The sequence below is a fragment of the Carassius auratus genome, chromosome 47 (genome assembly GCF_003368295.1).
Source record: "Carassius auratus strain Wakin chromosome 47, ASM336829v1, whole genome shotgun sequence".
Taxonomy (NCBI): domain Eukaryota; kingdom Metazoa; phylum Chordata; class Actinopteri; order Cypriniformes; family Cyprinidae; genus Carassius; species Carassius auratus.
Genome location: NC_039289.1, coordinates 2,773,058 through 2,786,241, shown reverse-complemented (window position 1 = coordinate 2,786,241; position 13,184 = coordinate 2,773,058). Strand labels below are relative to the sequence as shown.

Below are 13,184 nucleotides of genomic sequence, written 5' to 3'. Positions count from 1 at the left end.
TCCAACTTCATTAGTGTTGCACTTTAGCCAATTTTATTTGCATTTTAGAATTTCTTGTTTTTGCGGCAAAGGCTATGACCTGCATTTTTTATTTATTACTGCTATGAATGTATTGCATTGTTGTGATTTTTCCTTTCATTTGCTTTTATTATTTAACTATAACATGCTGTAGATGTTCGAATTTAATGTCAATACTTATCAATATATTCCACACAAATGCTAGATCAAAACAATAAAGACTTTGAACATGCATATCGTTTCATATTCATTTTTCTTATCTTTCAAGAGACACATATGCACATTTTTGCAAAGTTTACCCAATTTTATTTTTTTTAACAATGGCTTTCACACGTTCATACGCAATATTTTTCTTTCATCAGTGTATGCAGTCTTTTAATATTGCTGATATGTGCTGAAAGTTTTTAAGGTGCAAATATTTAAGGCATTCCAAACAAGGTGGATTCCCATTTTAATTACTTTCTATCATGTCCAAAACAAATAAGACATAAACAAATATTGCTCTGTCAATAAACATAGCAGTACAATCCAGTGAAATAAACAACAAAGTACATGAAGTGGACGTAATACTAAATAGAGCACCAGCAGGTTAAGAAGAATCTTGGGTTAAGGAAACAGGTCATATAGTTTTTTTTCTTTTTCACATATTTAGAAACGGTGTTCGGAAAGTAAAAACCTAACAGCTTAAAAGGTTTCATCAGAACTGAACTCCTGTATTTCATGGTTCTTTCTGGATGAATCTTTGGGGTATTTTACCGCAAAACCAAAGAAAGGAAACTTAAACTAAGGATCTTAAACTTGCTAAAAGAGATAAGGGCCTATTTTAGGACCATTTTTGTTTACATTTTTGATTTTTACTTTTTTTTTTATGACAGTTCAGCACATTTCTTATCCCATTTACAATAACGTGTACATGTTCATTCCCATTATTTTCATATTTTATAACTGTGATAATTTTTATTATTATTACAGTCAAATTCCTTTAATACCATAATTTATTCAGATTTGAATAATAAAAAAATTAAAGGTGGTACGACATAAAATGCAGTTGTGTAAATATTTTCACATTAAAATAGTTTTATTCACATTAATTGAAATGAAATATTTGTTTGCATTACAGTAAAGAAAATGTGAAATAAATGAAACCGTCCTAAAATCAGGTTTCATTTTATTTACAGAAAATAAGTTTGTGTGAAAATCATCTATTCAGCTTTTTCATTCACTTTCTTCACCCTTTTCTGTTAACAATTAATTAATAAAAATAATTCCTTACATTTATAAAACGCTTTACATAGAAGGGGGAATCTCCTCAACCACCAGTTACTTGGCATTTAAGAAAATGAAGTGCTATACTCAACGAAGTACTTTCATACACAACTTCACTGTCTAAAACGGTTTATAGAATAAGTGCTGAGGTAACAGTAGCGTTACTAAGGGGTTAATTCGATTTGTTTGGTTGTCTTTATGCTATTGCAGTGTCTTTCTAGTAACGTTAGAATGAGAAAGAGAGGAATACCAAAACCAGTGGCTGTACCTCGACAAGATATTTCTCTTTCGTTTACGTTATTACAAGAAAAATCCACAGGAAACATTTCTACTGCATCATCTGTCCTTTCAGGTAACTTAAGTGAGACTTAAGTCTGAGGGCTGGGGGGGAAAAAAAACAGTATCAGCATCTATTTAAATTGAATTTATATACACATATATACATATATAAAAATAAAAGTACTCTACCTCAAAACCTAATGTATCGAATCGGGTCTAAAATAAAGAAGGAAGGAGAGATTAACTGATGTTAACAGTAATGTTTCAGTCGTTATTGTAAATATATAATTATCATTTTTCATACCATGCGCTCCAGCTCGCCATAAACCTCAGGAGACATCGGCATGAGTGTGGTGTTAAACTCTTGCGGCTGCCTAAAATTAAGCATTTAATTAAGCATAAAATTAAGCAGTTATTTTTGCAATCCTGTTTGGCGGCAGTTACTGCTTTAACACTTTGAAGCTGTTTTGTTGTGTAGATTTAGTTTGTTACTTCATTGAAATAGTATGAAACTTGGTAAAGGTTTTGGACATGATTCTAAACTGTTAAATGGTCCTGAAAAAAGTCATATTTGCACTGTTTGCAGTCAAAAATTACTACATCGGAAATATTTGGGAAGCGAATATCATTACAGTGGAAACATTTGGTACTCCAGCCAAACAAAATGGTACTGCCAGCTAATTTTTTTTGTAATACTAACCTCAAATTTGGAACACAACTTGTTTAGATTTATGGCATTGATTTTCATAAATTTTAGAGTGAAATATGTTTCGGAAAATATACATTTCGTATAAAATTTAAACCGAATACTTTTTTTCACAATAAACTTTTTTTTGTGTCACTTTAACTTTTTTCCAGGTCTATTCTCAATAAGTGCTTAACGTGTAATAAATGAATCATAACTATTACATAAATATAATTAAGTACCATAAAATCCCCTAAAAATACAACATTTTAAATAAAAAACATTATCGTGCTAAAACAGTACATTCACTGAAATAAAAACAAAAATTTAGCATTTTTTTATTCCCATGCAGCAAGCATCAAAGGGTTAACTCTGACTTACATTTCAGAGATGGAGATGAGAGTGGTTCTGATGTATCCCTCGTCTGACTTCTTATCCACATCCATTGGTTCTTCCTCTGGATAAATAAATGGATATCTTTATGTACATTGTTTTACACGTATTCATAGTTTATATAGTTTGCGACTATGTGTTTCTTACTGTCGGTAGGTTTGGAGTAGTATTTTTTGAAGGCATCATCTTTGGGTACATTGGGAAACAGGAAGCGCAGGGGGTTTTCCGGGACGTTGTCGGTGGCCATCACACGGTAGTTTCGAATGATGTCAGGAAGTGAGACGGCAGAGAGTTCCTTCTTTGTGTAGGGCTCCACGGAGCGAATCTGTGGCTCATCTAAACAAACACAACACCAAACCCAATAATGAGCATTACCTTTGCATCCAAGCAAGTTAGTTTTTGGACGTTTTGATTTCAAGACCAAATAGATTTGTCTATTGTTCAACAGTGTGTCAGAGGAAAGTCTCACTGTTTGCGTCGTGTTCAACCCAGCTGAACGTAATGGCTCCATCGCGATTGCTCTCGCTGAAGCGCAACAGAAACGTCCCGGAATGTTTGTCATAGAGGAGAGCTTTAGTCTGGTCCTTGGTCACAAACCCCATTATGCAGCTGCGAGAGACAGAAAGGGTTAAAGAATATTTCTGCTTGACCAATAGACAAGCAGACAATGTTGAAAACTGTTGAAACTTTAGACACAATCAGAAAAGAGGAGACAAGTTTTTGTTTTAAAAGTAAATCTATGGTAATTAAAAACCTACCACAGATTCTGTCAATTGGTGGTTTATTATTTGTTTACTTTTATTTAATCGATCGATTGATTTTGTGTTTTTATTTCATTGGAAATAAGAAACTCCTTGGAAGCAGTCTTATCAGCTTGCAGAAAATTTTGTGTTTTATTTGTATCGATCTTATTTTTTGTCCTGCACCTGAGCCTTCAGGGTTTTGGGATGTGCACGCTTTTTAGTTTTTTTGTTTTCATTCATTTATTTAACCCAGAGCATTCCTAAGTGGGATATTTTTTCATTTATTTTGATTGAATTTTATTTTTTTATTTTTTTTATGCATAAATCAAAAGATTTTGTGAGATACTTAATTAATTTTTATTTATATACTATTTTATTTTTTAATAATATTTTGAATTCACTTTTTTTTTCTTTTAGTCATTTTGTTACATGCTTCTGTCAGTTATATTAGTTTTTGTTCATTTTAAATATAACTACTTTTACTACTAGATTTCATTTATTTTTATTTCAATTTTATTTTTAATTTATTTAAAGTTTATAATTTTAGTGCTTCAAGTTTTCCATGTAATGTTGAGTTGTACGTTTCATTTTGTGTGCATCTGTCAATTTTATTAGTTGTTTTTTTTATATTTCTGGTCATGTTTAAGCTTTTTTAATTTCAGTTTTAGCTTTATTCATTTTAGAACTGATGTCCAAAATGGTAAAACAAACAAAGATGGTCCAAGTGAGCAAGCATCTAGTCCAGCTAGGACCGTGTTAGATGTTGATTCAAGCTGGATTTCCATCAGTCAAACATCTGGTTTCTTACCCATCGTCCCACAGACTCAGCAAGTGTCTCTTTATAAGGTCCAGAATTCCTTCGATCCACAGCCAGAAGGTGAAGTTCTTCTCACTGCCAGACTACATCAAACACAACTCTCAAATCAAATCACCTCCAAACAAACAGTGTGAACAGAACAGTGGTGCACAATGGAAAAATTCATAAACTGAGCAGTACAAAAAAACCAACCTTGCAGAATCTGTTCCAAGGAATCTGAGCTTCAGGATCCATCGGCACTTTAGGACCTGTGGGCCAAAGTTCACACGCCTGTGCGTTTAGTTCATCTGTTCCAAGAAAATCACTTGCACTCAATGTCAAGTCAGTGTATGGCACTCACCCAGGAGTTTAGTACCCAGCATGCTTAACTGTTCTTGATTAAGCCCTCTTTTGGTGATGGAGGAGAACTGCCAGCTCAGCACCTCCGCTAGATTCCCCCACGTGGCTGAAGGAGGAGTCACGAAGAAAGAAAGGTTCTGGAGAAGAGACAGTCAAAGAAAAGAGACATTCAAGGCAAGTCAGAACCTCTGGGAATCTATTTTTTGATGCATGTAGAGCTCATATCTATTACCGAAACGTAAGAGTTAAAGACGACTTTCACTTTTTCCTTTAGATTTTCAGTTTTATATTTTTAGGTTCTTTTCTTTTTAGTCGTAGTTACATTTCCTAGTCATTTTGTGTGGTGCTTTCGTCATCTTTATTAGGCTTTGTTCTGTGTAAAATATTTCTAGTTTAGATTCCATTTATTTTTATTTCAGTTTTAGGTATTTATTTGTTTACAGTTAGTCATTTTCAACTTAAACTTATTTTGGTTATTTGCCGAGGCAACACTTCTAGTTTTATTTATATTTTCATTCTTCATTCCAGTAAAATATTTAATAATTTGATTTGCTTTAGTAATTTTTATTCATTAAGTTCTTTTTAAATATTACTATTTAGCTTTCATTTATTTTTGTTTTAGTTCCGGTTGTTTCCCCAAGTTATTAATTTAGTGCTTTACTTTAAAATCGTGTTGTTTTTAAAACAGTTCTATTCAATTATTTATTCATTCATTTAGCTAAAATTTTTGTTCAGTTTTACTTTATTTCTAGTTAATAAATGTAGTGCTTCAACTTAAACCTTTGTCAATTAAATGATTTGCCAAGGCAACATTTCGAATGTTTTAGAGGCAGTCTTATCTAGAATGTATTTTTAGTTCAATTCATTTTATTAGGTGAGTAACATGAGTGTTGAAGAGGACTTACCTTTGGCTCAGAGGTCAGCATGTTGTACCACATGATGGAGGCCCATCCACTGGGTAACTGACTGACGTTGGAGATCACGACTATGGGCAGAGACGTGGTCTGAAGATGGAAAGAGAGAAGAAAGTTGATGACGATCGCGATTAGGTGCTGTTTATGTTTTCAACTCGGTTGTTCTGACCTCGAATTTCAGGACTATTCCAGACCAGCAGAGCTCAGCCTCAAAGGTGATGGAGTGAAGCTCCTCTGTGACGATCAGAGGGCCCTGCAGAACGTTTAAGAAAGGATTAAGCCCAAAATGGCAGTTTGAGGTGATGTTGTGCCAAGTCTGAAGCTTGAAGATGCAGACATTCAAATGAGAAATAGAGCTACAGCAGAGGAAACTGAATTTTTGCTCGTTTCTTACACAGAAATGTTTTATTTCGTTACTTTCTTGAGATGTTTATTTGGTTTTTGGAGCTTTTTTTGTGTTCCACATCAGAAAGATAGTTATGCAGATTTGGAGGCGATATGAGGGTGGGTAAATAATGAGATTATACCTTTTTTGTACATCTTAAAAAGTACACACCCATTAGGTAATGTTTTTTTGTTTTGTTTTTTGTGAAGAAATGTGTAGTTTTATTCAGCATGCATTAAATTGACCAAAAGTGACAATAAAGACATTTATAATGTTCCAAAAGATTTCAAATTCATATAAATGCTTAAAAAAAATTGATTTTTGAAGGATCATGTGACACTGAGTACTGGAGTAATGATGCTGAAAATACAGTGTTGCATCACAGAAATAAATTACATTTCAAAATATAGTAGAATAGAAAATAGTTATTTTAAATCGTAATAATATTTCTGTTTTTACTGTATTTTTGATCAAATAAATGCAGCCTTGATGAGCATAAGAGACCTTCGAAAACATGAACTCACCTCACTTGTTCTGTTTCCGGTAATCTTCTTCTCTTTCAGTTGCTGCGAAGTAAAAAGGTTATTATTTACTTTACTAAATTATGCTTTTAAGCTAGAGCTACACTGTAATTTGCTAGTTTTTCTTTTCACGTTACCAGATGACGGAATTCTGCTGCCATCCCATTGGATTCCTCCATGTTCATCACCTTCATGGCCGTTCCCAAGATGTTGAACATGCGAAACCTAAAACAGGAGCATTACCAAGTAAGTGGAATTCTATCTAATCAAAATGGAATTCAAATGGAGTTTGAGGACAGTTCAGCAAAAATAAAAACTTGTCTTTATTTACTCGCACTCAAAACATTGACAATTTTTGTTTGTTTACAAATGTTATTGTTATTCACTTTTAAAATTCCACAAAAAGACCAAACAAATAAAGTAAAAGGCTGAGTAAATGCTAACAGATTTTCATTTTTAGCGTAACTGTCCCTTTAAAATGGTATGCAAATAAGGAAATTATGTAGGACACACCCTTTCCGTTTCTCAACGATGTCCCTGGAAGGTGAAAAGAGGTATGTTAACACAATGAAATGCATCTTCAGTGTTTTATCTGAATGTATGCTAAGCTAAAAATGCTAACCACACGAGTGAATCGCTAGCAATGTTAGCATAAACTGCGTTTTATTAAAAATGCAAGTTGAATTACAAAGTAATTTACAAACAAACAGAAATACCTCTATGAATTACGGTTGAGTCAGAGTATGTAAAACACCTACTTGTCGAATTGCACCTTCACCCGAACAGTGTGGTTAAATTCCTGAAGTTTTATGAGCAGCCTGGGGGAGAGGAATAATACGATTCAACATTCATCAACTGAACATCATCCGGCGTTTCGTTACAGAGAAATGCGAATCATTGGCTGTGTTACCGTAATTTTAGGGTGAACAGAACGCCTGTCTTGAGCACAAGAGGTCTTTGCAGTTGGGTCGGCATGCATGGCTGTCGCTCGACTACCAAAGAGCTGAAAACACATGATTCACTGTCAGCGACTCCTTTCAGCAGTGGTGTATCAAGCAAAGTAGGATTCTTACTTTGTGATGAGATTTTTGAGGTTTAACATGATCCGGTCCTCCAGAGTGCTTCTGCTGAGCGTGATGGGATCGTTGTTGTAAGTGAATTTCTGCTCCAGCTCCTGAAGTTTATTGAGCTGCTGCCTGAGCTGAAGCAGAGATTCTGCTAGAGAAGTAAACCTGAGGTGAAAACAAACAAAACTTAATAACATATTATTTTAACATGATCCTGTAAAGCCTAAAAGCATGATTTAGTAAAAGTTGAAATATTTATACCGTCAACTTTATGTAGTTTTACAAGCAGAAAAGGTCCACTGTCAATAGTGTTGCAAAATTAGGAGTAATTGTATACTGTATGTATAGCTAATATTGACAATATTTTCTCAAAATTATGCATGCAGAAAAGTTCCATAAAATTTTATAGCGAAATTATCTATATTTATATACTGTCAATAAATTTAAAATTTAATGACCAGAAAAGGTCAGTAAAATTTTGTTCACAAAAAGCAAAGCAATCCATTGTCTACTGTCAATAGTCTAGCAAAATTATCAATATTTAAATACTGTCAAAATATTTCTATACTGTCAATATTTCTGTAAAATCTTGCAGGTAGAAAAGGTTTATAAAAACTTGCGAACAAAAAGAACCATTGTTAACAGTGGATCAAAATTATAACTATTTACATATTCACAATATTTCAAAAAATTTTGCAAGCAAAAAAGGTCTATAAAAATAAAGTAAAACAGCGTTCTGTTGGTCAACACGAATCCACATGACTAGATTTTGCTTGCAAAAAAATATGCAAACCATTATTGGTATTCACAATCATCCATACCAAAAAAAAAAATTTTAATACATTTTGCAAAGTCAAAATTCACAATTAAAACGTTATTCTGATCAATACCAATTGTTTTTTACATTTATTTAAAGATCTTAAAGTTATGCATTTAGCAGACGCTTTTATCCAAACCGACTAACATTGCATTCAGGCTAACAATTTTCTCCTAACGTGTTCCCCCGGATTCGAACCCCCAACCTTGCGCTTGTTAACACAATGCTCTACCACTTGAGCTACAGGAACACTATTGAACGTCTTAAAACTATTTAAACTGGTCGTCACGATATCTTGTAAATATGACCGTTCTTGGACTATTTTACAACAACAACAACAAAAAAGTAGTTTATTACTAGTACTCCAAAAACGTATGGTTAGAAGGAAATCGTTAATTAATAAGTGGATTTGTTACCAGTTCTGCAGCTGGTCCAAGCAGACATTGGTTACTCTACCGATGCAAGCCATCTGTTGACGACGCCTCCATTCAGCCAGTTCTGTTGAGATTAGCTCATAGATCACCGGATCCATAATGTTCAACACTTCCGACATCTGACTGATCACGTTCTAGATGGACACAAACACAGACAAGGTCCAATGTAACTGCTTCTCTTCGCTAACCAGTTAGCATTACAGAAAAGGCAAAAGCCAATGTTCCCACTGTTCTGGTTTCGTTGAGTTTCATAAACATGGCACGTATAATCAGTCTCTCCCGGTTCAAGTCTTCCTTTGAAATGGTCCCGTTCAGTTCCTCTGTTGAACAGAAGAAAGCAAGACTATGTTTCGGTATTGGTCTATTTATTTAACATCGTTCAACAATCTTTCACAAGCGAAAATAAGCAATATTGAGTTTCAGTACTTGTTGAAAATAATAGCTAGTTCTGACTAAAGGTTCGGTCATATTTACTGTTGTTTGGTGAATTTTCACGAGCGAAATAAGCAATATCGAATTTCAGTACTTAAAATATAGCTACTTTTGACTTTTCGCAAAATAAGAAATATTGGGTTTTCAATAATTTACGAAATACTAGCTAGTTGTGACCTAATATGCAGTTACACTTAATGTTGTTCAAGAAATTTTCATGAAAGAAATAAGCAATACTGATTTTCCGAACTTGACGAAAAAATTGTTCTTTCTGACATCAAGTGCGTCACATTTACCGATGTTTGACACATTGTTAAAAAGCAAAATAAACAATACAAAGTTTCTATACTTTTCGAATAATTAGCTAGTTCTGACCATAGATATGGTCATACTTGTTGTTCAATGAATTTTCATAAGGAAAATAAGCAATAAAAAACTAGTGCAGAGATTTCAGTAATGTGACCACACATTTAATAAAACTGTTTTTTCAACTACAAAGCAATTTTTTTTAAAACCGGTTACCTCTGCTTTGATGAGTTTTGCTCTTGAAGTCGTATTCGTCTTGCAGGTCTTCTAGATTTTTGATAATCTGCTCTATGTCCTGATAGGAAATTTGAAAAATATGTTTTACACAACTTTTCTATGAGCATTAGACATATCTCATAGTTGCGATAGTTTTGTGTACATCACCTGTACTTTATTTTTTATATCTTTCACCCTTCCGTCCATTTCTCGATGTTTCTCCACGATCATGTCGTTTTGGGTGTTCTCGGTTCGATTCTGCAAACAAAATACTAATTACTAATCTAATGTCATTATGTGGAAAAGAGCAGCATGGACAATATTGCGAAATATCTCTTTTTGTGTTTTACAGATTAAAGAAGGTAATGTGAATTTGGAACAACATGTCGATGAATTGTTTTTACTTGACCTATTCCTTGTCATGGAAATAACTTAAAAAATGTTTTTTAATACAGATTTAAATGGCATATTTAAATTCACAGTTAGTTGTTGGAAATCAGTGGTGGTCTTTTATTAATTCCTGACCTCTGACACTTGGGCAGCGGCCAGAATCTTCCTTTCTTCACTAAGGTTCCTACTGATGATCATGGCCATGGAAACAGGATTGTCTTGGAAGAGGCTCTGAAACACAAGGGCTGTGTTAACTCACAAACTCCATTGTTTGCATGTTGCAACTTCCTGATCTATATAATGCCTAATGATTTAGAGGCTGTGACCCAAATGCTAAAAGGAAATGATCGTGTAGCCAGTCGCAGACAGGCACCTGCAAGTTCCTTTTGATCTTGCGGATGTTGTGCTGGTTCAGGAAGTCTTTCTCCATCGCGAAGCGGCTGTGTTGATGATCCAACTGGGTCAAAAGATCATGAAACCTCACGGTGGCAAGAGACTCATTCTCCACATTAGCGACATGGTCCCTTTTAAGGGAAGGAAGAACAGATGATTCACACCAAATAAAGATGAAACCTGAATTCTGTTTTAACATAATTTATATATTTCTGCCTATATAAACCTTATTTTATCAGAAAGATAAATTTAATTAGAAAGTGAATATTTAAAGTGGCGTATATTTATTTCTTTAGCAATAAAAGTGCACTAACTAATTGTTTATGTTGCACTGATTCTTGTTTCTCTTATAAAAAAAACTAATATTGCAGAATTTGTCTCTCTGTTGCCCTCACTAGGTCTGGATGACCAATGGTGTTGTTTTTATGATGTTACCGGTTTATCGCATTCAGAATATAACAATTAGCCTTTTTTTTCTGGAAGATTTCACACTTAAAGTAAGTTCATCTGAAGTTTTTGTTTATTAACATCATGTGATCTCAACATGAAGGCCTTATGTACAATAAACTGTACTTTTGCTTTTTTTAGTAAAGCACAAATGCCTTAACCTGTAAAAGTAAAAAGAAAAATATTAATTAAAATAATAATTCATATTCATATTTTGATTACCTTTAAAAATATGTATGCATATAAAAAAAGTATTTATTCATATGTTCATGTTTTAATTTTAATATTTTGATTAACTTTAATAATATTTTTGCACATTTAAAATATTAATCTTTTCTTATTTAAATAACAATTTCTTTTACTTATATTAACATTAGTTACATTTTAATTAATAAGTTAATTAAATAATATTAATTAACTAAATACATTTTTTTAGCCTTTAAAAATATTTATTCACCTTCAAAAGTATTCATTATTATTTTAAGTTTTAAATCATATTAACACGTTAATATTAATATTCTAATTGCATTTAAAAATAAATATGCACATCAACAATATTAATATTCTAATTTTAATTATAGTTTTTGATTCATATAATATTACATTTATTATTATTATTTAAAACATTAATAACATTATCTACCTTTTTTTTTAAATATGTACCTTAAAAAGTATTAATTTGTTTTTTAAATTTTAAATATTACAATTCTAAATGATATGTTAATATGAATATTCTGATTACAGTTAAAATATTAATGCACATTTTAAAAAATTATATTTCAATTAATATTAAAGGTTGAACTTTATAATAAATGATGTTAAGAATCAGCAGGTTGCCTAGTTTAGCATTATCATACTTGCAAGAGGTTGTGGTTGTGTGTTTGACATGGTTGTAAAGGCACACAATCAGTCGTACGCACCAGTCATGGCTTTCTATCCAGCTGCTGAGGTACTGCCGGATGGCCATTGGAAAGCTGTCATCGTACAGTTGGTCGACCTGTTCCAAAAACGTTGAATCCAGTTGTTGAAGTTCCAACCACTGACTCATTTCTGCGACTCTGTGACTCTAAAACACATGACAATATATGGATATGGATAACAGACAGGCCACAGTGAAAACTTGCAGAAATCACAATAAAAGCAGAAACAGCAGACCTCAACAGATGAAATAATGAAATTTATATCTCAATTTATGGCCATGTAGTTCTTTTGTGTGGTGTGTGTTTCTAACCTAGCAGCTACTAGCAAAAAAGTCTCATTTGCATGCAAAGCTTATTTTGTGTAAAACTGTTAAGTACATTTTATATTATTATTATAGCTATCATTATTACTACTACTATTTTTTTTTAATGCTAAATGTGTTCTTGTATGGCCAAGTGGGTGTTTTGTTTGCTTTAAGACAATTAGATATTAAAAATATTTGATTTTTCATTTAAAATTAAAAGACAATAAGAGTAACATAATTTTGTTTTAATATGCTAATGTACATTTAAACAGAATGCTTTAACATGATACAATTATTTTATGTATAGTATAATAGCAGAAACAAACTATTGCTGTCAGTATAACTGAACATTAGTATGGACAAAAACGTGCATAATATTTATATTATTATTAATGCTTAAAAACAATGCGTGTGTGCGAAGGGTAGGGTTTGGGGGTATTGTTTTTGCTTAAATATATTTTAAGGCTTTATATGAATTACAATATTTTCTCATTCAGACAGCTAAGTTGGGTAAACATGTGGGTGGGGTTTTTAAAGCTTTAAAATTGTTCTCAGTTGGAATAAATCAGTCGATCAATAATAATAACAATAATATAGCTATATTGAATAATGTTATTATTATGTATCAATCAATAATAATACTAATATATCTATTGAACGATGTTATGAATATAATTATTAGATATAACAGAATTCATGCCGCTCGTAAACTGCAGAAGGGTTTACATATTTCCTAACGTTGGTTATATAAAGGCCTTTTATGTGTTTTTTCATTGCGTAACTATTAAAAATCCTCTAATAACGTGAAATCTTATGGTTATACAGTATGTATTACTCATATCACGCATTAACCAAACGTGAGATTAAAACTTCCTGTACAATATTACGCAGAAAAAAAATATGAATTCGGAATTTAAAGTTATTATTTTGTTACTCACCCCCCTAAACGTTATTCAAGCACGGTTAAAGCAAGAATCCGCTGTTTTGTTTGATTTGTCTTCTACAGCAGCGGAATAACACGGAAGATCAGAGCAGTTCCCTGTTCCTCTCGATTTGTTATTGAACTATCTCAAGTAGTCTTTCAGTAGATGTCCGAC

At 32.6% G+C, this 13,184-nt stretch overlaps 1 protein-coding gene across 1 annotated transcript; it reads right to left on the bottom strand.

Annotated features, from left to right (window-relative positions):
- Nucleotides 1–301: 301 nt before the first annotated feature.
- LOC113064788 (signal transducer and activator of transcription 1-alpha/beta-like) lies at nucleotides 302–13,181 on the bottom strand. Its single transcript, XM_026235722.1, has 25 exons — nucleotides 13,026–13,181; nucleotides 11,783–11,928; nucleotides 10,396–10,546; nucleotides 10,158–10,253; nucleotides 9,801–9,890; nucleotides 9,633–9,711; nucleotides 8,907–8,998; nucleotides 8,661–8,812; nucleotides 7,434–7,592; nucleotides 7,271–7,363; nucleotides 7,119–7,178; nucleotides 6,874–6,897; nucleotides 6,498–6,585; nucleotides 6,364–6,405; nucleotides 5,624–5,707; nucleotides 5,446–5,544; nucleotides 4,542–4,677; nucleotides 4,394–4,449; nucleotides 4,193–4,284; nucleotides 3,111–3,250; nucleotides 2,789–2,977; nucleotides 2,630–2,705; nucleotides 1,868–1,937; nucleotides 1,753–1,779; nucleotides 302–1,665 (listed from the first exon to the last, which is right to left on the bottom strand). Exons 2-25 carry the CDS (start codon nucleotides 11,908–11,910, stop codon nucleotides 1,642–1,644), a joined length of 2,247 nt encoding a protein of 748 aa, XP_026091507.1. The 5' UTR covers nucleotides 11,911–11,928; nucleotides 13,026–13,181; the 3' UTR covers nucleotides 302–1,641.
- Between the last annotated feature and the right edge of the window lie 3 nt (nucleotides 13,182–13,184).

What these genes read in the sequence shown, in the direction of transcription:
- LOC113064788 (XM_026235722.1), bottom strand. Translation starts at nt 11,910, where the DNA reads ATGAGTCAGTGGTTGGAACTTCAACAACTGGATTCAACGTTTTTGGAA. An exon ending in GGTTGAACACGACGCAAACA is followed by an intron (nt 2,978 to 3,110) that starts GTGAGACTTTCC and finishes GTGTTTGTTTAG; the next exon opens with ATGAGCCACAGATTCGCTCC. An exon ending in CTCATCTCCATCTCTGAAAT is followed by an intron (nt 1,938 to 2,629) that starts GTAAGTCAGAGT and finishes GCTTAATTTTAG; the next exon opens with GCAGCCGCAAGAGTTTAACA.